A 27,732-nucleotide genomic window follows, 5' to 3' on the forward strand; every position below is an offset into this window, starting at 1 on the left:
GGAAACACATTTTTAGGTCTGGGAGACTTTTTCAACCTTGAGAAGCTATAACTTTGATTACAATCAATATTTTTCTACGATTTTTTTTTTAAACGAAAGTTCAAAATCTCAGGAGTGTGACTGCATAATCGGCATTGCCGAAAAATAATTGTGAAGTTATAAAAGAAAAACCATTAAGCAAAAATGAGAAATTAGTCAAAAATTCACTTTTCCTTCAAAAAATCATATCTTTGCAACAAAAAAACGTTTAAGGACTTTCAAATAAGGCGTTTTAAAGCTAAAGAGTCACACTTTCAAAATAAAATTTGGCTAAGTCATTTTTTTTAAAAACTATAATTATGTAACATGGGGAATATGAGGGATTTTTGGGCATCTAAAAATCCACTTAAAAAAAAAACTTATCTTCGCAACAAAAAACTTTGAAGAACTTTACAATATGGCGTTTTAAAGCTAAAGATTCATATTTTCAAAAAAAAAAAAAAAAAATTATCATTGTTATTTCTATTAGAAAATGTACTTATATAACAAGGTGAATATGAGGTATTTTTAATTAAATTGTGTCTAAAATTGAAAATTGATGTGTTTCATAATATATTTCGAAAAAACTTTTCTACAGCATTTTATAGTATTCCAACTTTAGACAGAGTATATGCGAGTAACATCCACAAACCGACTTGTTCGAACGTATTTTGTCTAGCTTTTTTTATGTAAAATACTCGCTAAAAAAGTTTCACTTACTATATGGGTTGACCCTAACAAAACTTTGCTGCAGTGCCGTTTGAATTCTAGTTGACCAAAAAAGTTGATCAACCATATCAATCGAAAGAGATTTCAAACTTTTTTTACGTCTTGGTCCAAATCTCCTATCTTATTTTGTCTTCACATCACAAGCGTTTAAAACTTTATATGGGGTCTCTTAGACCCACTTACGCGTTTAAGGGTTAATAAATAATGTTTTATGTTTTTAGTGACTAACTTATTGTTTAATGTCACTTCAGGATAAGCAGTAAAGAACTTTGATTGAGATGGTTTATGTTCGAAATATTCTTTTGTTTCTAAATTAGTAGCATTCTGTTCTACTTTGATCGATTTATTTTTAATTTTGCTGCTGATAAGTGGCGTTGATTCATAATTGAGAGATTTTGGACTCTCAATAGTTGTTTTACGTGATGTTTGGTTTTTAAATATATATATTTCAGAATTTAATAACGTTGAAATTACCAAATCTTTTGTTTTATAGCTTGTACAAATATTTTTATTAATTTTTTAATGTTTTTACTATTTAATTCTACATTCTAAATACTTTCATTCTATTATTATTTTCATTGAATGAAAATTATAGATTTGGCCTTTTTACGCTAATTTTCTCTTGACAATAAATCTGAATTATCAATTGAATTAAAATAACAATGTTCTATTTTTAATTTCTGTGTATTATTGTAAAGTTTAATTGGACTTGTTTTTGCCATGACTGGAGCTGTAACATATTGAAAATAAAATAATGACAATACATATTAGTGAAAATATTTTGATAAAATCTTGAAAACTTTGGTAGTCTATCATTAATCCGATACATTGAATATAAAAATCGCATACAGGACGTAAAGGATAACTTTAAAATAGGTCATCGACAAACTATTGGGATTAGATGTGCAACGTCTATTCTTATATAAGTTGATCACCATTTCCGTGAAACATACTCTCCCGCAGAAACAGCGTTGAAACAAATTTCAACATATTTTTTTATAGTAATATCATTGAAAGCTTCTGAACAAGCCAATAACATTGTTCTAGAATAATCAACGACTATTTGGAGTGGCTTACGAAATTTGCTTGTAGCCATAATTTTAACCAGTGTTTAGTTATCTCAGTTTCTTGTGATTTTGTTAGTAATTGATATGTTGTCAAAGACGTATTGTCAAAATATATGGCAATCACGTATAGAAAAATGCGAGCTGATCGTTCGACGTTAGACGTCTTACAAAGTTAGTGGCATTACATAGTAAACGATTAATTAATTTATGTTGAAATACATTAAGCATTTGCCATTTTAGACAAGGAGAAAAGACAATGGATTAAAACCTCGTTACTATCCAAATTATTACACATTTATTACCTAAAATATGTATTTACAAGGGGAGAATCAGGTGAATCACCCTGGGATTTCGATTCCAATTTTTTTAGTTATCCTGGAGACGAAAAAAAAGTTTACGTCTCTCGGCATTTGATCGAATAGGCCTTAGTTTCGAAATAATAAATTTGTGAAAATTGGCCATACCGCGGCGCACCATATGTGTCTTCCCGGTAACTGTTTTCCCAACCAGTGTAGTCGGCTTCATGCGTTAGGTGCTTGCTTCACAATCGTAAGATCCGGGTACGCACGCACACGCCCCCCCCCCACACACACACACACACACACACACACACGATATTATTGCAGCCCTAGAGTTATAAATTAAGAATTTTACTATTTGTATGCAAAAAATATTGATTTTCAATTAATATTAGCTGACCGCTTCGTAGATTTATCCCAAGAATTTTAACGTCAATTATTTAACATCAGGGGTCGAAGTCAATCTATTGCTATGTTATTCGACGTTGGATATCTTACAAAGTTAATGGCATTACATAATAAACGATTAGTTAATTCATGTTGAAATACATTAAGTATTTGCCATTTCAAACAAGGAGAAAAGATAACGGATTAAAGCCTTGTTACTATGCAAATTATTACACATTTATTAAAATATGTATTTAATGTTATTAATCAAAGCACTTTTATCACGCAGATAGAACCATTGATACATTATTACAATTGTACTTTTTATTATTCGGCTGTATCACTGTGTTTCATACAAATATATACATTCATTGTTTAGGAGAAAAATATCTCATGGCACGACAAACCTGCAATAAAAGATAATGTGTTATACATGAAATCAATTAAGCATCCAAAAAATTACTTGCCGAAATAAATGAAGAAGCATCAACTATCGTCAAGGATCTTGGATTCAATATTATTTTATATGTAAATATTAAATACATTTTCAGCTTTTTCTAAAAAATAATTCTATTGTACTTTGCATTTGAGTGGATCTGAATGACAGATGGTTCTAATCGTTGGAGCTATGAATCTTGGTTCTAGACAAAGTACGGAGATTGCTTTTACGGCAAAGAATGTCCTGGGCTTATGCTTCCACCTCTGAATCTTGTTGGTTAAATACTAAATCGCTTTTGCAACACCAGTTGCACTTACTCAGGGGGGCTGTTACGGTTTTTAAAACGAGGTGAAAATTACCAAAGTGAGCAAATTTACTAAAATATTTACAACTTCATTGGTCAACAACTAATGAATTTGCTCACTTTTGTAATTTTTACCTTGTTTCAGGAACCGTAATAAACCTCTTTTACTATTGTTTATTATCGAAAAAGAATCAAGAGTATGGGAATACTAGAGAGACTACTGAACGCGCTTTCTGATATTTCAGGGCCAGTAGCGCCTGGAATTTATATTTCGGTCAATTACATAACTTTAAAATATTTTATTAAAATTCTCTAGAGAACCTACAAATCTTTTCAATTGCACTTTAAAACTTTACAAACGAAATACAAACGTATCCATACAAGCTCCTTGTATAGCTTTTTTGGGTAAATATTTCAGCTAAATATACGGTCAAAAAATAATTACAATTAATAGAGCGACTTTCAAACTTTTTTAATTGCACTTCAAAACTCTACAAATGAAATACAAACGATTTAAATTGATGGTTTCTTCAACCGGTGTTTATCTTTGGTCAAGTACATACATATGCGAGTATGTAAACTGAACAAAGCGCAAGACTGAACAAGACGAACAACATTGAAAACTGAAATCGTCGAAGTGACACTTTTTATGAACTTGCTCGTCGAAATCTCGGGATTGACTGAACCGATTTTATTCGGACCGGTTGTAATTGAAAGCTCGTAAAAAGTTATTATAAAAGTATCATTAGAATTTTTTTTATTATAACCACCGTTTCTGAGTAAATTCCGAGTTAATTAAATCAGAAAATGGGCAAGGCGAAAACTCGAGATAAAGTTACTGCGGTAGCGCTTCGACAATGTCAGTGCTGTAGTCACAAAATATTGACTCAAACTTTTTGACAAACTTTTTTTTTAATTTTTTTATACTTGGCGTTGCGACGCTATTGCATCGCTTGATTCACATCTAACATTTTTTGTGATCTGCACATTACAATTGTAATTACTATTGCATGGCTCATCTATTTTTATTAGTATTGCATTAGTATTAGAAATTGCAAATTTTTCTGGATTACTATTATTATGACAAAGTTCTTTATTTATTTCTGTTGATAAATTTGTATTGGAATTTGCGAATTTTTTTAAAATTTACCGTTTTGTGTAATCACAAATTAAACCATCAGAAAAATGTAGAGTGCAAATTTTTAATTTATCTAATCTCTTTTGATGCATCTGTAACAGAAATAAAGGTTATATCTATTAATTCATGTACATACTACAACGTATGTTCTTAGTCACTTGTCACAGAAATCGGTTATGGAAGGACTTGGATTCTATGTTTTCCCTGTTAATTCTGTTCTGTATAAACTTACCGATTAAATAAATTTTTTGGATTGCGCTTAATCAACTTTCTTTTCTTCGCACATTTTTCAGAAATATGTGCAATGGAATTTGTTTATTTGATGTGCACTTGGGCAGACAACATTTATAAACCATGATGATTTGAAAAGTATTTGATAATAAAATAAAGATCAAAGAAAAGTACTCTTTGTATAAGGCAATATAAGTAGAAAATAATTGTGTCCTGTAATAGTCTTTATTAAGAATCTCGCAATTCGTCACACAGCACACATTAACACCAATAAATACACACAAATTTTACACACAATTATAGAAACAAATAAATAACCGTTTTATGGCCGTGGTGGCTGTTTTGCGCGATTTGGCGGTTTACGACAATTTATGATTTTAGTTTGTAGGTAAAACGGGAAGAGAAGTAAGGATAGAGCAGATTGTGCTGCCGCCTAGGACATTTACTTAACAATTAAAGCTCGGTCGCCATACAATTCGCAAAGTTTGATTCTCCTATTTGAACCCTACTAAGATGTTATGTACGTTTTGAAATCGCTTGTTGTGGCTCACAAGTATATTTATAAGCTTTGATTGAGTTAGACAAGTTTTGAATTTTTTTTCAAAAATTGTTCTAATTATTTGTCTTTAACTTTCTTCCATTGTTCAGGGCATCCTTCATTTTGGAGATTGAAATTGCCATCTCGAAACTTTTGAAACTATTTTTTACATGTGCTATAAAATGCAGCATTTTTTTAAGGCCGAGCAAATTATTTCTTTAGCCTTGTTGGTATTTTTTTTCTGCGCTATTACATGTACGTGGCTTTGCATGTATGCGACAATGAAGCGCCGCGCGCCATGAAACACCATTTATGTGTACACGCACCGGTAGAAATGGTGTCCCTCCACGCTGACGCTCGGCTGCCACACACACGCGAAGTCGCGCACGTACGTGTTTCCTGGCAGCGCGGCGGAGGTTGGGTTGCAGGCAAAAAGTAGTGGGAGGCGTTACGATAATGCAAACCTCGCTCAACGCTGGGTCGAGAGAGAAGACACTAATCGACTTGCTACTATGGAGAAACACGGTGTTCCCTGCTATGCGCCTATACGGGTATACGGGATACCACGGTTGATCGCGCGTTATTTTAATTTTTAATTGCATAAAGAAATTACTCAGATACGAAAATTTGTTTGAAAAATAATGTAAATAGAATTACGATGTTTAATAATAAATTAAAATTATGTCATCACGGCAATACAGCTTCAATTCGTGGGATTGTTACTTTATGTCGAGACATAATTTTAATTAATTAATGAAACTTGTAAATCTCTTTAACCAATTACTTTTTAAAATAACTTGTATTAGAAAATAATTTTAATTTGATAAATTTATAAATATGTTAACATTATCTAGCAAGCCAGTTTACTTTGTAATTGGCGTAAAACAATACTCTGAGAAAGGACCCGAATGAACGTTTGATTCTGATTTTTCTTAAATTTTGTACAGTGATTTGTAACATCAAAATATGAAGAAGTCTGTCACTTCTTAGAATATTGTTTTACCTCAATTACAAAGTAAACTGGCTTGCCAGATAATGTTAACATATAAATTAATTGAATTAAAAGTATTTTCTAATATTGTAAAAAGTAATTATTTAAAAAGATTTACAAGTTTTATTAATTAATTAAAAATATTTTTTGTTTATTCCCAATTTTAGGAGGTAAAACACCTCTTTGAAGAAAAATTTTTTTTTTTTTTAAGCGTGAGAGATAGAGAAAAATGTTCTAATTGAAAGTTAAATGGCTTGAAGAGTACTTTATGACAGTAATAAATTTTTTTTTAATTTTTTTTATGAAGTATTACAAAAATAAAAAAAAATTTTCTTTTGCTGTTATAAAGTACTCTTGAACTTTCAATTAGAACATTTTTCTCGACCTTTTATTGTTTTGACGATATACGCTTCAAAAGAAGAAATTCGATTTTCTGCAAAGGGGTGTTTTACTCCTTAAAACTGAAATTGGGTACGAACAAAAAATATTTTTATGTTATGGATGAACTCCTCTATTTTTACACAAAGTTTCAGATTTTTTTGAATTTTTGGGTTGCCTAGTAATCCTTGTTAGTCGTGAACAGTTAAAAGTGACAGATTTTTGATACGGGTTTTTAGAAATCACTTTTCACGGCAAATTATATTTTTTGCGTACCTTGACGAAGCTATTTAATAAACTTTAACGACTTTTTTTTGATAAATGTTTAGCCACTTTAATCAGTTATGTTTTATTACAGGCACAAAACATCACGATTGTATTATTTGGGTCAGTGATGTAATTCCGTACATTTTCTTTATTATAGAATATGGATCGGTTTGGCATATTACACGTTTACTATTATTTTTTAAATTATGATCCATATAAACATAAGCTAATATTGTGGTTATGGTGTTAGCATCCAGGAGGGATATTTTTTGACAGAACATTGTTTATAGCGCTTGCATTGAATAACAGTTTTGTACTTGTTTTTTACACGTAAAACAATATCAGTCTCTTGAAATCGCATATCTCGCTTGCTTTTCACTTTTGTCACTTTCAACCAGTCCCCTGATATTTCTGTTATTAATGGCATGTCCAATTGATGTTGGCAACATAGTTTTCTACATATTCTTAAACTTTAGTTATGTAAAATACATGATTAAAGAATATGAAACAGTATTGTGAATACATGTGCAATGCCATGTAGGTATTAGTAGGCTACAAGTTACCAGAGCCAAGGTGACATTACATGGATATTGGATCTAGAGGAGGGTTAGCGGGCTGCTCTTAAGGCAATGCTGGAGTGATAGTGAAACTCATTCGATGTCGATACTGCAGATTTTTCTTCAACGGAAAGTCGAATGATTCGGTGTTGCGCGCGAGGCGAAGAGTAAGGGAGAATAGGCTAGTGCTCTTTATCAAACTCATTCATCTGTTCTTGTTCTTCGACTTTAGCGCCATCTAATGCAAGATCTCTCAACTACCATGTAACACAATTATTGCTTTGTTACTATTCAAATTGTTTCCGCATGCCAATTAACACATGAAATTTCCGAAGTGAAAATTCTTTTACATTATAGGCTCATTCTAAAAACACAGTATTGTTTTTTGTTGTAATTTTCAAAGTGCCACATGCTTATTTTATACAAACTCTCAAGTTTCTATGCATAGCAATTGATTAAACAAATATATATATATTTAAAACAACCGTTATTTCTTGATGCGTGGATTAGCTCGATCGAGGATTAATGAAATTGGTTTGAGGTGGGACAGAAATAATAATTTGACGTGTGAATTTTTAGAGAGAAATATTTAAAGTATTTTTATGACGTGACAGGATAATTAATTGATACATTTATTTTATAATGCGGACGCGTAGAATTATAGAGGTTGTCGACAGCTACAATTTTACATTTATTTTATAACGCAGACACGTAGAGTTAGAGGTTTTGATTACTACAATTGTACATTTATTCTCTGGATGCGCACAATAAGAAACGACGATTACATTGACGCGAATAGTGATATAAAACGAGCACATATTTCAATGAGTGGGATTTCTGCTTACAATAGATTTGCGGTGTACTTATGATTCCGAGAATTTGCGACGAGCGAATTCGCGAAATTATTGTGTCTGCTGTCTAGGTTTTATGACACGCGTGTCTACTTCGGCGGAGTGGTGCGGCTCCGGTAATCTGCTTGAGCGAGCTCTGCGTGGGCATGCGGTGCTTATGTGCCCCGGTGCGACGGCTTTTCCGTTTAGAAGGAATGTCAGCTTTTTCTGACATGAAGATAATTTGGAGATTATTTCCGCAAGGGAAACCAGACCGAGTACCTTGGTGGCGACAAAGCCAGCGTCTCTGGTCGAGAGTCAGAAATAATGGTTTTTAGTTTGTACAAGGAATTTAAGCTTGCCGAGTACCTCTGCTGCGACAAAGAATCTTTACCACCTGGCCAGCCTTTAGAAGGATTGGAGATGTATGTCGGAGCAAGTTCTGGATCATGATGGATTTTGAATGTGCAAGTTTAGCTTGCTATATACCCGCCGGCTTGCCCATTTGGCTTCTTTTGGTTTCTCTTGAGATTTTATCTTGTGCTTTGCTTATTGTTTTGGTGGGCCGCTGGTATAGGCAGGCTGGAGCGGGGAATTCCCTTGATGACTAACTTGCGTTGCGCGTGCACGCGTACTCGTGTTGCGCACGGATCCGTCGTGTTTCAACGACCGTCTTTGGCCGTTAATTGTGTTGACTCGATGGAAACAATTAGGTAGGCGCAAAGCGCCTTCTGTTTGAAACCGACAGTGGCCTTTGGCTGCCTATTATCCGGGAATGATGCATTGCATTTGAGGATGATGCATTGTTACATATTTTTATATTAAATTTTTCTTTGTTTTTTATATTAAATTGTATCTACCACGTTTTGCTATTTTCTGTACTTTCATTTTATAAGAGAATTTTTAAATCCGTATCTTTAATAAAAAGATTTATCAATTGGCATCTACAGATGACTCCAGCATCGCCTTAACGCATTATAATATCTTTGTTCGTAGGCACAGGAAAAAAAAAAATAAAAACACTTATTATATAAAAAAAATTTATAAATAAATAAGGAAGTTAAGGTTTCTCTGAATGACAATTCAAAATAGACAAAACGAGTTTGAGAGCCGTGCTGGGTGTTGTGCGCAAAAACAAAAATAATCATCAAAATTAAAGAAGTAATTGTTTTGACATTTAATCAACGGTCTTCTTCAGTACATATCTTAGAATCAAATATGAAACTGTGACATCCGCTTACAAAAACATGCCAGATTGAATAAAGTTTACTAGATACGTCGGAAACGTCTTAGTCTAATTGATAATCTCGAAGACCGCAAAGAGACATTGTTTTCGGAATATGCATCTATGAGTTCCGAAAACTATATCTTAGACGATACACGTACGAATGTCACATTACTTATTATATAATTCATACTCAAGTTATTGATTGAGACTACTCAAAACTTGATCGGTTTGGTCGTTACTGGGATCTAATAATCTTGGGTACTCATAAGTCGCCAGTTCGTGTTAAGAGACACGGTGTGATATTGCTCTCGTTCTTCGCGCTACGCGTTTACTTCGCACGAGACACTACCGTGTTTCTTGATTTGAATATGTGCTGTAGTTGATTAAATGTAGGGGCCGAGAATTAAGTTGTACACCTAATTCATAATAATAATTGTACGATAATTTCAAAGTTTTTAAAGTTAGTGAAGTAAAATTGCCAAAGTTTTTAATAACACAAAAACAAAGTCATGAGTTGTTATTGTTGTTATTAAAGTAATTAATTCTGTAAATTTAGGGTCTTCATTCTGCTAGTGTGCCTGGAATTTTGGCGCTTGATATTCACAATGCTGATACCAGTAAAATTTTAACGGGTGGTGCTGATAAGAATGCCACCGTCTTTAACAAGGATACCGAGCAAGTAGTTGCAATTCTCAAAGGTCACACGAAAAAAGTAAGTGCAATTACAATTTAAATAATTTACTAATTTTTTTTTATTTTCTGAAACATTAATTTCTCTTAATTATTCTAGGTTACACGAGTTATTTATCACCCAGAGGAGGATGTAGTAATGACTGCGTCACCTGATACTACAATTCGTGTATGGAATGTTGGTACCAGTCAAACAACGTTGTTATTGAAAGCTCATGACGCACCTGTAACCGGATTATCTCTGCATCCAACCGGCGATTATCTGTTAAGTTCTTCTCTGGATCAGCATTGGGCCTTTTCGGATATACGTACTGGCAGATTACTGACGAAAGTATGTTTTAAATTAAAGTTATTACGGAATTAGGAAGCAATTGTAACAAAGTTACAGTTAGAATTACTTTTTTCTAATAATTAACTTCATTTCTTTGTAACAAACCGCTTTTCCGCTCCCCCTTTGGACTGTCCACCGTTCCAGGCTGTCTGGCCGAACAACCGCCGGACAGCAAAAAACCGGCGCACGGCGCCCATGATACTTTTCAAACCGGCGTAGCGCGCGAACACGCATCCGCGAGTCGAGGAGATCTCCGCGCGCACGCGCCCGAGTAGCGATCGAAGTGGCGGTCGCTGCCGATCTCGAGCGGCGGGAATTTCCCCTCCGTGACCGCACCGTCCTTCCTCTCGAGATTCGGTTTTATGAGTACCGCCGCTTTTATTTACAGTCGAGGCTTCTTTCCGTCTGAATTTCCGTCCGTCAAAGAAGTGCCTCCTAAGCTAGCTCGAAGTTAAGAAATCTTAGCTTCTGCCAAGCGATCTTGGCGACTAGCCATCCGCCTTCTAGACCGCCTAGACTTACGGGCTTAAGTGAATCTTGTGCTCCATCGGGAGATCTCGGTAGTCGGAGTATTCTCGATCCGCTCTTCCTTCTTGGCATCAACTCACGATGTGGGGTGTGAAGTTCCGCGCCTCCACCAAGTGATTTTGGCGTGAGTCGTTGCCACCGCTGCACAACATCGCGGTATTAACCGCAGCGCGCCGCGACCGTTCGAATTCACAGTACAGCTGTACCGCGCGCGACGTTTTTGTCACCAGGCCCGTGTGCCTGTGGCCGTGACCGCGGCCTTCAGCAAGGCTACGGCACCGACGCGTAAACAGGGATTCCGAATTCCGAGAAACTCTGCTCGGAATCCTTTGCGTGTACATAGTCCGCGACTTGTAAATACCGTCCGTCCGAGCGCGATAATTTTTGTCTTTGTCCGTCCGCGCGTCCGATTTTCTGTCCTTCCGTCCGCGCGTTATATTTCCGTTAGTCCGTCCGCGCGTTATATTTCTGTTAGTCCATCCGCGCGTTATATTTCCGTTAGTCCGTCCGCGCGTAGAATTAAGTTCTCGTTACGTCCGTCCGAGCGTCACCGCCATTCGTCCGTCCGCGCGTCGCATTCAAGAACGCTATTGTACTTCGCCGAACTATTAATAAATCACGCTTTTTGTTTACCACCAAACGCACGTCTAGTTCTCTTGGCGACCTATCCGCGTTCTCGTCCGCCGAAGTCCTGCTGCCCCGTGCGCGAAAAGTTAGGTCGTTACATCTTTCTAGTCTGTAACTTAGTTACGTTTTGTCAGTTGTTTACAAAAAATTCTGGCGCAAGAAAGATGTGATACGTGTCATCAAAACATCACAAAAATGGAAAAGTTAAAACTTGAATAAATTAACAGTAAATTAATAAAATAATAAATTAACAATAAGAGTTTCAAAATATAAAACGACAAGTTCTCAACAACTTATTGGCAATATACTTGTGAATGAAAATTGTTGCTTATATTGCTGTTAGATTGCCATAAACATTGCTGGCCACAATTGTTCCACGGTTGCTCAAGAATAAAACTCAGCGTATTGATATTGAATTGAAAAAATAATTTTGTCGTATTAAATTAAAGGCAACGTAATAGTAGTTGATAAGCAACTTTAATCTCTGCAATTATTTGATTTAGATTGAGTATCTGTAACTTTAACCTTCTTCTTTTTTACTCTCTTTCTCTTCTAACTTTTCCATTTTTTTTCATACGTCTACACTTAAATTGTTTAAAGGTTGCAGGACAAGTAGGACAACCATTGACAACAGCCCAATTTCATCCTGACGGATTAATTTTTGGCACTGGCACAGCAGACTCTCAGGTGAAAATCTGGGATTTAAAAGAACAGTCTAATGTTGCAAATTTCCCAGGACACTCTGGCCCGATCACAGCGATTAGTTTCTCCGAGAATGGATATTATTTGGCGACAGCTGCGGAAGATTCTTGCGTTAAACTTTGGGATTTGCGCAAATTGAAAAACTTTAAGACGTTACAATTGGAGGAGTCTTATGAAGTGAAAGATATTTGCTTTGATCAAAGTGGAACTTATTTGGCTGTGGCTGGAACGGATGTCAGGTAAAATACTGACTTTATTAATTTTTTATAATTATTAATTTTTCTAAAATGTTAAGGCTCCTGACTCTTCAGCCGAGAACTCCGCGTTGACGGTAGCGACATTTTGTCGCGGACAAAATTAGAACTAATAGACGTGAAACGTGACAAATTGACAGTGAGATGTTGTCTTGTATGTCATTTTGTTATTATGTGTTTCATTGTGAAAATATGACTTTTCGTATTTACCAAATTTGTAAAAATAGACCGAAGTAAAATTTCTTTGAATTTTATACATAAAAGCACATTTTTCACTTCTTTCAATAGCTATCCGTGTGTTTTCCTGTCTGAATAGGCGTCACTTTACGTGCTTTTTACGACTATTTACTGACTGTTGGGTGAAAAAAAGATAGTCTTGACCTATTTTTACAAGCCATTTGATTTGTCTGTTTTATCCAAATTGTTTTTATTTACGAATGGCACGACGGAAACTTTAGCTTAACCATGTGTTTTCCTGTTTGAATAGTTTTACTTTACGTCCTTTTTACAACTATTTACTGACTATTAGGCGGAAAAAGGATAGTCGTGACCGATATTTAGAAGTGTTTTAAAGTTATCTGATTAATCTATCCAAATTGTCTTTATTTACAAATGGCACGTTGAACAAAATTACGTGTTATTTCACGCAATTTCTTGCTTCTGATGTCGCGACTTCAATATGGCCGCGGCGAATACTCAAAAGCCTTAATATATTATAATAATATGTAATTAAAAAGGTTTTTTAATCTTTTCACATCTTTGATAAAAGAATCTAATCAAATTTTAAGAACAAGTTTTTGGTCAATACAGGTATTTTTTACATTTCTTAATCTGAATTATATTTTAAGAGAATCTTAAAGTCGTCCTGTTTTACTGATTAAACGCAATAATTTTGTGATAATTTTTTGTATGTATTACTATTACTACAGATTTGGAATTTTTTTCAAAAATTGAAGTATAAGGATTAATACATGTCTACAGAATGAATTTTGTGCCAAGAACAAAAATATTTTTTAACTTACATTTTTTTTATATTTCTTACAAGGGGAGAATCAAGTGAGTCACCCTGGGATTTTGATCTCAATTTTTTTAGTTATTCTGGAGACGAAAAAAAAGTTTACGTCTCCGGGCGTTTCATCGAATAGGCTTTAGTTTTGAAATAATAAATTTATGAAAATTGGCCATACCGCGGTACGGCGTATGAGCCTTTCCGGTAACTGTTTTTCCAACCAGTGCAGTCGGCTCCGTGCGTTAGGTGCTTGCTTCACAATCGTAAGATCCGGGTTCGCTCCCGGATGTGTGCAATTTTTTTTTTTTTTTTTTAATAAATGTATTTATTTATCTTGATGATATTGATATAGTATGCAAATTTCTAAAATAGAAAATTTAATTTAATATCATTTTCTAAACATTAATTTAAATTTAATTTGAATTCAAGTAATAATATTTGAAATAATAAGTAATAATAATAATAATATATAAGTTATTTGAAATGGATAACATATAAAGGCAACGTATCTAAATTTTCAAATTGTTTAATTTAAAATTTAATTGGAAATAATATTAACAGTATTTTAAAATTCTAATTTTTAAAATAATTAATCGTAGAAAAAGAATACCAGTGTTAAATTTAAACAGTTTAAAAATTTAGATACGTTGCCTTTATATGTTATTCATTTCAAATAACTTATATATTATTATTATTACTACCTATTTACTATTTCAAATATTATTACTTGAATTCAAATTAAATTTAAATTAATGTTTAAAAAGTTTAAATTAAATTTTCTATTTTAGAAATTTGCATACTATATCATTATCATCAAGATAAATAAATACACTTATTAAAAATTTTAAAAAATATATTGCACACATTCGGGAGCGAACCCGGATCTTACGATTGTGGAGCAAGCACCTAACGCACGGAGCCGACTGCACTGGTTGGGAAAACAGTTATCGGAAAAGCTCATATGGCTCGCCGCGGTATGGCCAATTTTCATAAATTTATTATTTTGAAAGGCCTATTCGGTCAAACGCCGGGAGACGTAAACTTTTTTTTCGTCTCTAGAGTAACTAAAAAAATTGGGATCAAAATCCCATGGTGACTCACCTGATCCTCCCCTTGTTAGACAAATGTGGTATCTACAACTGTCGTGACAATATTTCTTAAATATAAAAACTTTGTAATCTGTATTTAAGAAATTGGAGTTTTCAAATGTGTAGATTATACAAAGAAACAACATCGAGATGTTAGAATTAGACTTACACACCTAATTTGATACAAAAAGTTTATATGAAATTACAAAATTTATCCGCATGCGATATTATTACAGTAATGTGTAATGACACATGTTTCACAAATTATGCGTTGTATTGCAAATTGTTTGTGTATAAGTCACTGTTCAGTCGGTAAAATTGATGACTTTATCAATTGATGACTTACAAAGTCCGGACTTTGTGGACTTTTTTCTAATGATTATAATTTTGTGAAACTTGTTATCCGGGGATTTTTGGGGTTACTGAATATAAATCTGGTGTGAAAAATATATAATTCAAAATGGGGATCTAATATGGCGATCAAAGTTTGTAACGACCCTTGTTTTAATCGCATTTGGACATAGCTTGTCGGGATGTCCAGGGCACAATTCTGAGTTCGAGAGAATTAGACGCAAGTTGTTGCGAGAACAAAATAAGTATGTTTATTTAATATACACTTAGTTCCGAGTACAAATTAATATACTGAAGAATAGGGTTGACAATGAATTTAATACAGGTAAATAAATGCGGACGTGATTACAATTTTGAAGTAACGGTACAAAATTATATCTGATCGTGAACGCAACAATATAATTGATATATAGGATTAATTCGTCGTTTAGACTTGTTAGAGCGGCAGCGGTAAATTTACGGGTGGCTAGCGGTATAATTTACTGATGATGGTTGCGGCGTCTAGAGGCATGTAATCATGCCAGAAGGGCGGTGTCTCGATCTGCAAGATAATTGCGTTTGCTTTCCAGCGCCTGAAATGAGAATACATGGCGCGGTCTATTGTTACGGCGATCAGCTGTTTTCTCGCTATTCTGGGCACGGCACGTCGAGTTGGGCGCGTTTTGTGGGCGGCGGGCGCACAGCAGAGGAATACGAAGCGACATAAGCGTGTGCGGGCTTTAATTCCCGACGCAATGTTCCAATTGTACGCGATATTTATAACCAGGGATACAGCCACTGTGCCAAGTACTCTTGATGGAGACGAAGACACTTCACCCCGTTTGTCAGTGCAATAAGATTGGTTCGGGTGTTTGGTAAACCGGCAGTCAAGAACACTTGACAGGGCCCAAGCACACTTGAACCTACCATCGGTAGGAAAAATGGGTGTCAGGCGGTAGTTATCGAGAATGCTTGTCAGAGGCACGCTTCATCTCCGAGTTACCTTCGGAGGCTTCTTCGGATTGACTATTCAGCGGAGTGCTTTTCCGAGTAGTTAGCAGAAGAAGAGCGCAGCTTCTCTCTTCTGCGACTTTTATATCCGGATCTCGAGATGTCGAGGATGTTCGTAGACTTTTCGTAGCATCTTGGAGCCAACATCTCTATCACTCGAGATCAGTCACTCCACGTGGAGCACGCTAGCTGGTTCGTCTCAAAGCGCGTGTGTGGCGAGTCAACGCATGAATGCGTTTTCTATATTCGCGTTTGCGCGCTTTCGAGAAGTTTATCGGCGCGGTGTGCCTGGTCCTCGCCCGGCGGAGGATCGGCCGGACGGTAGTGGATGATCAGTACGAGGGAGTGGCAAAAGGCTCTTTGTTACAAGTCAAAATTAACTAAAATTGCTTGAAACATGTTACTCGAAAGTTTTGGAGGTTGTTGATTAGAAATCTAATATTAAAAATACAAAATTAAAAATGGTGGATCCATTATGGTGGACGAAATTTTTAAAATCAATCGAATTTGCTTGAAACTTTGAAAATTACGTTTGCCATATTAGTCCGCCATATTATATCTGGCATTTTGAATTTTATATTTTTGACATCGGATTCTTAATCAAAGATCTCGAAAACCTGAATAACAAGTTTCAAACGAATCCGGTTGATTTTGATAACTTTGCTATATTAGAGTCACTATTTTTAATTTTTGACATTGGATTCCTAATCAGAGATCTCGAAAATCTCTATAGCAAGTTTTAAGCAAATCCAGTTAATTTTGACAATTTTGTCCGCCATATTATATCCGTCATTAAAAATTTTGAATTTTTGAACATTGGAGTCGTAATCAACGACCTCAAAACCCCCCAGATAATAATTTAGAAGTATAGGTTATTATGCAAAACATGCAAACAAATTTAATCTCTAAAAATGTCAATTTTTTTAGTATATATTTATTAATAAGAAATTATTTATTTAAAATGTGATTCTATTAAGTGTTAAACTTAATTCCTGCCGTTTTTTTTATCTATAAAATCGATTTGTTTTGAAGGGAAGATGAGTGAATATCTTAATCAAAGTAATTTCCTTTATTTTTTACTATTTTTTCCCATCTCTCCGGCAATCCCACGGTAGAATGCGGTGTCTTTCGAGGCGAACCATTTATCCACCTATTTTTAGTCTTTGTTATAACTGGAGAAGTGTAATGTCCGTAAGTGCGTGTGGCATTGATCGGAAGAGTTGGTAATCCGACAGTGTCAAGTCTGGAGAGTACGCTGGGTGCGGCAGAACTTCCCATTCAAGTTCGCGAAGTATCTGCTTCATGCTTTTTGCGACATGCGGTCGAGCGTTATCATGCAACAAAATGACTTTGCATCGATTGTTGACTACGGATGATTTTTTTTGCATCAATACGTCACTCAATCGGTATAATTGCTGTTGGTAGCGATCAGCTGTAACGGTTTCAGTTGGACCGAAGAGTTTGTAATACAGCATACCTTTCTGGTCCCATCAAACGCACAGCAAGGTCTTATGTCCGAGAATATTCCTCTTTGGCGTTGAAGCGGATGGTTGGCCGGGGTCCACCCATGATTTTTTCTGCTTGGGATTATCAAAATAAATCCATTTTTTATTGCCAGTCACGATGCGCCACAAAAAATTCTTTTCTTTGCCTGGCAAGCAAAGAAGTCGCAATAGTCAAACGATTCAAAATGGCATTTTCTGACAACTCATGTGGTAGCCATTTCCTTTCTTTATGAATCTTTCCCATGGCATGCAAGCATTTTGAGACGGCCATTAGAGTAACACTTAACTGTTTCGACAACTCTAAAAGCATTTGGGCTGGATTCTATCGAGCAATTTTTGCAGCTCGACATTTTCAAATTTTTTTGGCTGTCCTGGACGTTCTTTGTCTCTCACATCAAAATCACTGTTTTGGAAGCGTCCAAACCAAACTTTACATGTTTTTTCTGATGGAGTTTCATTACCATACACTTTGGATAATAAGCGATGCACTTCAGCTGCGGTTTTCTTGAGATCGAAGTAGTGAAGAAGCACATCGGAAAAACAGCTTATCGCAATTCATTTTCAGTTGATTGGAAAATGTTTTTGGCGTTGAGAAATCTAATCTATAAGGATTGAATCACTTTCAGCGATGTCTAAACTACAAAAAACATATGACTTTATCGTCGAAACTTGTCAGCGTTTGAGCCAGTACCCTCTAGTAGCGAGCGGCAGGAATTAAGTTTAACACCTAATAAAACTCAAAGTATTAGTTAGAGAAAATCTTTAGCAATCCAGCAATACCAAACGTGCTAAAATAATACGTGAAACAATTGATTCATTGATAAATTAAGCTGCAATGGTAAGTGTAGCTTGTAGAGCTACATATACCGTGACACAAAGGGTTAACATTCCTTTAAGTTATTTTTTCTGCAGTTTTTCCATAAAAATTGTTTTGTATAACTATTTTTACAGATGACTTTATTACTTTATTTATTTTTTAAATAATTTTTACAGAAATTATAGGAAAGTATTTAATAAAACAGAAAACAAGATAAATTTTCTCATTATTATATGGAGATGGATAAGCACAAAAAAATGAGCTGTTTATTATAAAAGTATTTTTTAAACAATTCATTTCTTTAGAAATTTTTACATCAATAATACTTCAATATTAACACTACTTATTTAAAGAGATGCTGAAGTCAAGTTTTTCGTTTGAACAACGACTTATATACGATTTACAATACACGCATACGATTTACAGAGCGTTAGTATGCCACTACAAACTACTACACTTTATTCATTAAGAGAAACCAAACCGACACATGGACAGCATAGTGGAAAGAATGCTCTCCGAGCCTTTATGGGCTTGTGCGAATAGAGGAGAAGGGTACTTCTCAGTCATTTCATGTAAAACGTTGATTACTATGTTCGAAGTTCCAAGTTTGATTCCTGAGGACGAGAATATTTTTAAATCTTATATTTTTAAATTGCTATATACAATTTTTAAGCTGTTTAAAATATTTAATATAACATTTTATTTTTGAAAAAATTGAGGAACTTAAGGCTCCTGATTTCTCAGCTGAGAACTTTGCGTGGTCGGTGGCGACATAGTATCACAGAAAAAATTAGAACTAATAAGCACAAAACGTGACAAGTTGACGATGAAATTTGGTCTTTTATGTCATTTTGTTATGTATTTCATTGTGAGAATGTGAAAATAAGTTATTTTGTGTTTATCAAATTCTTAAAAGTAAAATTATCTTTGGAACACAATTATAATTATCTTTAAATTTTATGGAAGCATATTTTTTATTTCTTTTAATAGCTTTTCGTGTGTTTTCTTGCCTGAATAGGTTTACTTTATGTGCTTTTTACGACTATTTACTGATTGTTAAGAGGGAAAAGAATAATTGAAGTCTATTTTACAAGTATTTTGATAATTTTTTGCATGTGACATCATGATTTCAATATGGCTGTGGCAATTACTCAGGAGCCTTAAACACATTTAATTCGAAAAATTACGTTAACACATTTTTTTGGTCTGGGAGATTCCACTCAATTTTGAGAAGCTATAACTTTGGTTTTAATCAATATTTTCAAACCTTTTTTTTTTAATAAATCTTTAAAATCCCAGAAATGTGCATAATTGGCATTGCTGAAAAATGATTTACTGTGAAGTTATAAAGTAAACATTATTTAAGCAAAAGTGAAAAATTTTTCTAAAATCCATTAAAAAAACAAATTACATTTTTGTAACAAAAAAATTTTTAAGGTCTTTACAATATGTCGTTTTAAAGCTAAATAGTCGTACTTTTAAAAAATTTATGGCATTGTCATTTTTTTTTTTAAATCTGATTATGTAACATGGAGAATATGAGATATTTTTATGATTAACTCAATGAATAGCGAGAAGAATGTGTTGAAAATTGAAAATCGATGTGTTTCATATTACATTTTATTAATATATTTTATTAATCTCTAATAAAGGTGCATATTTGACATTTTTGTGTGGTCTTGACATACAGGCACATGCGCGCATGTACGTACGCACACAATGATGTATAAGGGAAGGGGGAGAGGGTTAACCTGACGAAAATCATTATTTTATTTTTTTCTGATAGAAGACGTAGGGAGATTACTTCACATTTTAAATTAGACATTGTTTGAATTAACTCCACACGAAATAACCGGCATTTGTGTTATTTTTTTGTAATGACGTCATTGGCTTATTCACAAAATTCAACAAGCAATATAATATTATAATTAAAGTTGTATAATTAACATTTACATTTGAATGTCTTTTGATTCCATTTTAACTCTTATTGTGAGATTAAGATTTAAGAATTGGATTGTTTTAATGATTCTTTTTATGCTATAAAAATGACTTTGTTTTGTATCTTACTTACCTTTTTATCAAACTTTTTGTAATTACGTGCGAAAGTGTATTTACTGTGTTGTTTTACAGCTATAATGTTATTTTGATTATAATCGATTAAAATAATTGATTAAATAATTTGTCCGAACTTACCCACGACCAACTTAACCCTTCCTACTCCCCTACATACTGTAATAATTTCACTCAAGAATCTCGACAATACAACGCAACTCTGCGAGACTGAACTTCAACGAGAAACTGATGCACGTTTTCCTATCGGACGAAAACTTTTCTTTGGGCCCCGTTCAGAAGCCCTTTTCTACACAGCATTATATACAATAGTATTCTAACTTTAGACAGAGTATGTGCGAATATTATATGTGAACGGACCTGTTCGAACGTATCCGAGAAAAGAAGATGTTACGTGAAAGCCGTTTTTGGCTCCGAACCAATACCCAGTTATTTATTAGATACTGTTTACGGAACCTTTTAATGACCGAAAAAATAATTATTTGTCGCTCAAATTTGGGGAAAGTTACAAGAAATCAGTATTTGATTGATGCTGAAGTAGTTATATGCGTGTTTTTTAAGCATTATATTATTAAAATAAAATTAATTGCGCATTTGTACTAAAAAAAATTAGTAGTAAATGTGGAGAGCATGAGATTTTGGTTTGCATAATATACAGGGTGTTCGAAATTTCCCGGATCTCTTAAATAGTACTAGTCTGCGAAAATAGATTATTTTATTACGAATGTATAATAATAAGACGACATAATTTTTATAGATTTTTGCGTGCTGAACACGAATTTGTTGTCGGAATTCGGCTATCATGTTACGATTTTGAAACACATCAAAGAGGTAAAAAATGACGATTTTGAAGATTTTTATTATATTGTAGCATTTGCAGCAAAATGTTTTTCTAATGTTTACGCTTCCTGAAAGTATGAATGTAGTTTGTAGTTTAAAAATTATTTTGTTTTATTTTACTAAAATTTTTGGTTTTCTAAATATATAGTTGGAAGAAGAAATATTAGCTGTACGTGCGTATCATTAATATGATTGCTCAGTACGTCTCTCCAATGAGTACAAAAGTTATTAGGAGTATAAATAAGTTTTTGCCGTTTTTTATCAAAAATTTATTGTGAAAGAACGGTACCTGATATTTTATTCGAAATATTATCTATTGCTAGCCATTATTTTTTCTCATCTTTCTGGCAGCATATGGATACCACGTCAGAAGAATGCTTCATCTTTTGAAGCTATCCACGAATCGACCCAATTTTTGATATCTTTATAATGATGTGAAGTGTTGCTCAAACAGGCCATGCGCCATCGGTCGAAACAAGTAGTAATCAGAAGGAGCAATGTTTGGTGAATACGGCGGGTAGGGTAAAACTTCTCAATTGAGTGTTTCCAAGTAGGTTTTGACCGGCGCTGCAACATGTGGGTAAGCATTATCGTGCAGAAGAATAACTTTGTCGTGTCTGGAATAGTAGTAGGCGCGTTTTTCCTTGAGTACTTGGCTCAATCTCATCAATTGTGTTTGGTAGAGAGCTCCAGTAATGGTTTTGTTTGGTTTGAGTAACTCATAATGCACACCAAGCTGATCTCACCAAATACACAACATGAATTTTTTTCCATGAATGTTTGACTTGACTGTTGATGTTGACGCATTCCCAGGTAGTCCCCATGATTTCTTTTTCTTTGGGTTATTGTAGTGGATCCATTTTTCATCACCAGTGACTGTACGATGCAAAAAACTTTTTTGTTTATGCCTGGCAAGCACCATTTCACATGTGAAAAATCGGCGTTCAACATTTCTCTGCTTTAGTTTATATGGAACCCAATTTCCTTGCTTTTGAATCATTCCCAATGATTTTAAGCAATGTGAAATTGCTGGTTGAATCATTCCTAATGTAAGTGCAAGATTTTTGCGTTTGGCACGAATCTTTATTCAATAATGCTTCCAATTCTGCGTCTTTGTACACTTTTGGCCTTCCGCTACGTTCTTTGTTTTTGACCTCAAATTCAGCGTTTTTAAACTTTTGAAACCACTCACGGCAACTTCTTTCACTTAAGGCAGCCTCACCATATGCTTTTATAAGTACTTGATGCGCCTCAGCTGCAGATTTCTTTAAATTATATTAAAGAAGTAAATCAAAAGCTTTTGCAAATGACGCTTATTTGGCTCAAAACTCGACATTTTTGCACGAAAAAAGATATGATGCTGATACAAAATCGCTAATATTTCAACGTTATATTGTTGCTAGATGTCCAACTTTACGATTTGACGTTTTACAGTAGATATTTTTTTTTTTTTTTTTTTAATTTATATAAAAGAAACAGCCACTAGGAACGTGCCTATTTGGCTAAACATTACAGAAAACTTACATAGATCGGACTCGTAACAGGTATGTACATACATACATAACTCCGGAGAGGCATGTAGAGGGTTCCCTCTTCATAAGGCCAACTTAATATCGGACATTCTAAACTCAATCTAGAGAAATTCTACCTTACGCACATGAACGGTATAACGTCAGTGGATCCTAATGTATCAACGCAGTGCGAACAACGCAGTAAACTAAAATAAAATAACCTAGACTAAACAGTATCATGTAGAGTAAACAGAACGAAGTGCAAGAACTATAAGGGCCACTCTCACCAACGCCGATCAATCCAACCACCGACCAGCCCACCGGAACCAACTAACCGCATCCGTCGTTTTTACTTAACGACAAACACGACCGGTCAACCCCGACAGACCAATCAGCGACCAAGCCAACCGGCGCCGACGAAAACGGCCCTAAGACTTACGTATTAGGCCTAGCGGCGCTTAACTCAATACGATACGAAGGTCTATTATATAATGACCTAAACTAAAATTAAGATAATCTCTTATCAAAAATAACAAATTGAAATATAGCTGCAACTGTTCAAAATGTTACGTCCCGACCGAGCGCGGTCGCCGTTGAGCAGAATACGCGCGTTTCGGCGAAACTGGCTGTTTCGAAGCCTAAGCTTCGGGGGCTCCACAGCCCAGGAACGGATCGCGTGGCCGGATTTACCGGCGGACGGGCCTGATTTTCCGCGACCGATGGCCTAGTGAGGGGAGTTTTGTAACTTTAGAGGGGGTGCCGCGAGAGCGCGAGTATGGTGGCGTCGGAATCGTTCCAGGGGCTTGGATTGAAAAATACGCGTTATGTGACATGCCTTATTGGACGTTGCGACTTAGCTTTAGAATGGCGGTTGCTGTTGAAACTGTTGCCTATGCCTTGGTAGCCGCTCTGGTCAGGTGATAATCGTCCTCGTCCTTCCCGGCTGTCCGGTTGTCCTCGGGCCTCGACCATGATACTTCTGTTTATGCACTACACTCACGTCGCGGTGTTGCATGTATGGAAGCGGGGATGCATGGAAGCGGGGGAGTTAGGTTAAGCGTGGAAATTAAGCGAAAAGCATTTGTGTATAAATTACCCTTTTATTACTAGGATATAAAGGGTAAAAGAAGTGAGTTACAAAAGCGCAATTTAAACTACAATTACATTAAAATTAAGCTTACAGTAAAAATTTAAAATAACGGTGGATTTAGGGTTAGGCTTAGAATTAGAATTAGAATTGGAATTAGAATGTGTCTCGATTTAGGATTTGAGTTAGAGTTTGAATTAGAATGGATTTTCGAATTAGAGTTAAAAATTGGAATTAGAGTGACTCGCTTGGATTAGCGCGAACTAGTAGCTCAGGGGAACTCGGTCGCTACAATTGCGACACGGAACCGTTCTGGCTACACTAGGCCCTGATCTCTACTGTCGAGTTCGAACTGCACTGCCCGGAGTCGCGGGCTGCATCTCTATTTATACGATTTTTGAGACAAAGCTCTGAAAAAAGCGCGGCAAGTCGGTACCCTTAGTGGGGGTTGCTGCTGATGCAACCACCACTCAGATTTCTTAAATGAGGAAACTCAAATTCAAGTGCCGTGCGAGCGGACTTCTCCGCCGCGACCATCCGGCGCTGGAAAATGTTGGATTGAGATTTTATTGCTTTTCGAGTGTCGTAGGCGCAGTTTTCCTCTAGCAACCTTCCGTCACTGGAAAATGTTAAATATGATTTTACGACTCACTGGCCGTGCGTGCAGATCGCTCTGCCGCGACTATCCGGCGCTGGGAAATGTTAAATAGATATTAGTCTATGATTTTTATGACTTACTGGCCGTGCGTGCAGATCATTCTGCTGCGACTATCCGGCGCTGGAAAATGTTAAGAACAGGATGCGACCTGACAGTTAGATTTGTTAGCGAATGCCGGCTTGCTCGTCTGTTTTATACCGGTGTCGAAAAAATTTATACTCGCAACGTCGCGGACGTGACAAAAACAGTAAATAAAGCCTTGCGTATACGATAGTATTCACAATAAAAGTAGATAATCTATCGTATAAAATAAAATACTTGCGCACCTTATACCGTTAAAATTAAAGATTAAATTATATTATATTATAATCACCTTAATATAATAGTAAACCGGACTACATATGTATACCAAATTAAAGCACGAAACATGAGTAGTACCATTAATACTGAGGCACATATTTACAGTATGCACTAAAAATGAAAAAATACAAAGTATAAATCCTGTACTCACATAGGATACAATGTTATTCATACTAGATTACTGTTAGTGCCATCTTTTGTCAAACGGCGGAAACTTATTTATACTCCTAATATTTCAAACATGTTTTTGAATACTAAATATGAAAACATTAAGAGAATCTGGCTATCACATTACAAAAACAATGATATTAGGAAGAATATGAACAATTATAATGTTCCGTTGTTTTTGTAATGTGATAGCCAAATTCTATTAATGTTTTCATATTTAGTATTCAAAAATACGTCTGAAATAATTATTCGTACTCTTTGGTGAGACATCGTACCGAGCAATTATATTGGTGATATGCGCGCACAAGTAACATTTCCTCTTCCAACTATATTTAGTAAACCAAAGATCTCAGCGAAATGAAACAAAATGGATGTTAAAGCTAGAAGTTCATACTTTTACATGGCGTAAACGGAATTTAGAAAAACATTTTGCTGCTATGCTACAATACCATAAAAGCCTTCAAAATCGTCGTTTTTTTATCTTTTTGATATTTATCATTTGTTTCAAAATCGTAATGTGATAGCCAAGTTGCGACAACAGATTTGTGTTCGCAAAAATCTATAAAAATCACATTATTTTATCACATCCGTAATAAAATTGTTTATTTTTGCAGGCTAGTATTATTTAAGGGATCCCAGAATTTTTAGACTGTATATTATGCAAAACAAAATCTCATGCTCTCTATATTTACTACTAATCTTTTTGAGCACATAAATTTGCAATTACTTTTATTTTAATAGCATAATGCTTTAAAAACACTCACATGACTATTTTAATATCAATCATGAATTCTAATTTTTTTGTAACCTTACCTGAGATTGGGCGATAATAATTTTTTTTTTTCTGTTATTAGAGAGTCCCATAAATAGTTTCTAATAAACAATTTAGGTGTCGGTTTGGGACCAAAAATGGCTTTTATTTAACTCTTTTAATACAGGCTGATTGAAACCTCGGTGTCCTTAGAAAGACGTGTTTTTGGGTAAATTCTGAGACGATTTTTTCTATACGAAAATTTTGTCCGACGTGCTTACTTTTTAAATTATAAATTTAGATAATTACATGATAAATTTAGCGAATTACGAGCCATGTAGACATGGTAAACAGAGGTTGCGCAACTCACCGTCCAACGTGGGCGCTTACGCAGGACATCTTTGCGATCAACTATTTGATAATGAGAATTATTCTATCGCATAAAAGCATAAAATACCCACGCATACGCATGCGCGCGCACACACACGCCGCACGCACGCACATATACACGCACGCACGCACACCTACCCACTTTTCTCTCTGTCTTTGTCTGTTTGTCACTTACCTTGTACAGATTCGACGTTTTTACTGTTGCAACTTGGATGAATTTCACGATCGTGAAAAAGTAGCACAAAGACGCCTCACGTTCCTATGTGACGAATTAAAAAGTCAAAAGTACACCAAGTTTGTTTTTCCCTTAAAAATTTTATCACAAAACTTGTAACACTTTCATGGATTTACTCCCATACTTGATAGGTAGCACAAAAATGATTTACGAACGATTCTATTACTTCATTATTATTAATTAGTATTGGTTAATTATTCGACTCGAAATTATTGGAATAAGAACGGTAAAGCGCGACGCGGAAATGCCGGCCACGCGACAAAATGCAACGCGGCAAGTTTTCCCGCGTTTAGTGTGCTAGAGTCAATAGTCTTCGCGTTGGGTTGTGTATGTTACGCGTTTTTATTCCATGTGATTTTAAGTCGAGTAATTAGCCAGTACTAATTAACAATAATGAAGTAATAGAATTGTTTGTAAATCATTTTTGTGCTTTCCATTAAGTGTGTGAGTAAATCCATGAAAATGTTACAAGTTTTGTAATACAATTTTTAAGGGAGAAACAAACTTGATATATTTCTTGAGGTTAATTTATCACATAGAAACGTAAGACGTTTTTATGCTACTTTTTCACGCTCATGAAATTCATCCAAGTTGCAACAATAAAAACATTGAATCTGTACAAGGTAAGTGACAGACAGAGAAAGAGAGAGGGAGGGGGGGGTGCGTGCATGCGTGCGTGTGTGTGCGCGCGCGTATGCGTGTGTGTTTTATGCTTTTATGCGATAAAATAATTCTCATTGTCAGACAGTTGATCGCAAGGGTTCTCCTCGTAAGCGCCCGCATCGGACGATGAGTTGCGCTGCTTCTGTTTACCATGTCTACATGGGCCGTAATTTGCTAACTTTATCCTGTTATAATCCAAAAAGTTAGCAACGGAAAATTTTTGGTTAGGAAAAATCGTCTCAGAATTTACGCAAGAACACGTCTTTACAACGAGATTGTTCTGAATCACCCTGTATAAGATTATTCATAAAGTTACAATCACACACAATGACATGTGTGTCCTACAGATCTCAACAAAACTTTGCTGCTGTGCTGTTTGAACTCTTCAATAAACTTGATTAACCATATGGATCGAAAGGGGGATTTCAAATTTTTTTTCTTCTCTGATTTGAACTATTTCATTCTGCCTTCACACAGCAAGCGTTCGAAATTTTATAGGGGGTCTCCCAAACACAGAAATATGTTTATGAGTTAAAAACGTTTTATTATTAATTAAATTAAAATTTTTCCTGATCACTAACATGTATTTGCAACAAAAACTTAAACGCTTATTTTGACATTCTTAAAATAATTATTATAAATTTTTATTGCAAATATATTTGTTGTGTTTATGAAATTTTAACTTAATAATAGAAGAGTATTTTTT

At 34.9% G+C, this 27,732-nt stretch overlaps 1 protein-coding gene across 1 annotated transcript in view; it reads left to right on the top strand.

The window, feature by feature from the left end:
- Nucleotides 1-27,732, top strand: part of LOC105200634 (pre-mRNA-processing factor 19) — a 74,302-nt gene that overhangs the window by 38,949 nt on the left and 7,621 nt on the right. Inside the window, exons 5-7 of the mRNA XM_011168273.3 lie at nucleotides 9,958-10,113; nucleotides 10,192-10,422; nucleotides 12,178-12,518. Of these exons, the coding sequence (XP_011166575.1) occupies nucleotides 9,958-10,113; nucleotides 10,192-10,422; nucleotides 12,178-12,518 (728 nt within the window). The remainder of the gene's footprint in view (nucleotides 1-9,957; nucleotides 10,114-10,191; nucleotides 10,423-12,177; nucleotides 12,519-27,732) is intronic.

The sequence above is a fragment of the Solenopsis invicta genome, chromosome 14, assembly GCF_016802725.1.
Source record: "Solenopsis invicta isolate M01_SB chromosome 14, UNIL_Sinv_3.0, whole genome shotgun sequence".
Taxonomy (NCBI): domain Eukaryota; kingdom Metazoa; phylum Arthropoda; class Insecta; order Hymenoptera; family Formicidae; genus Solenopsis; species Solenopsis invicta.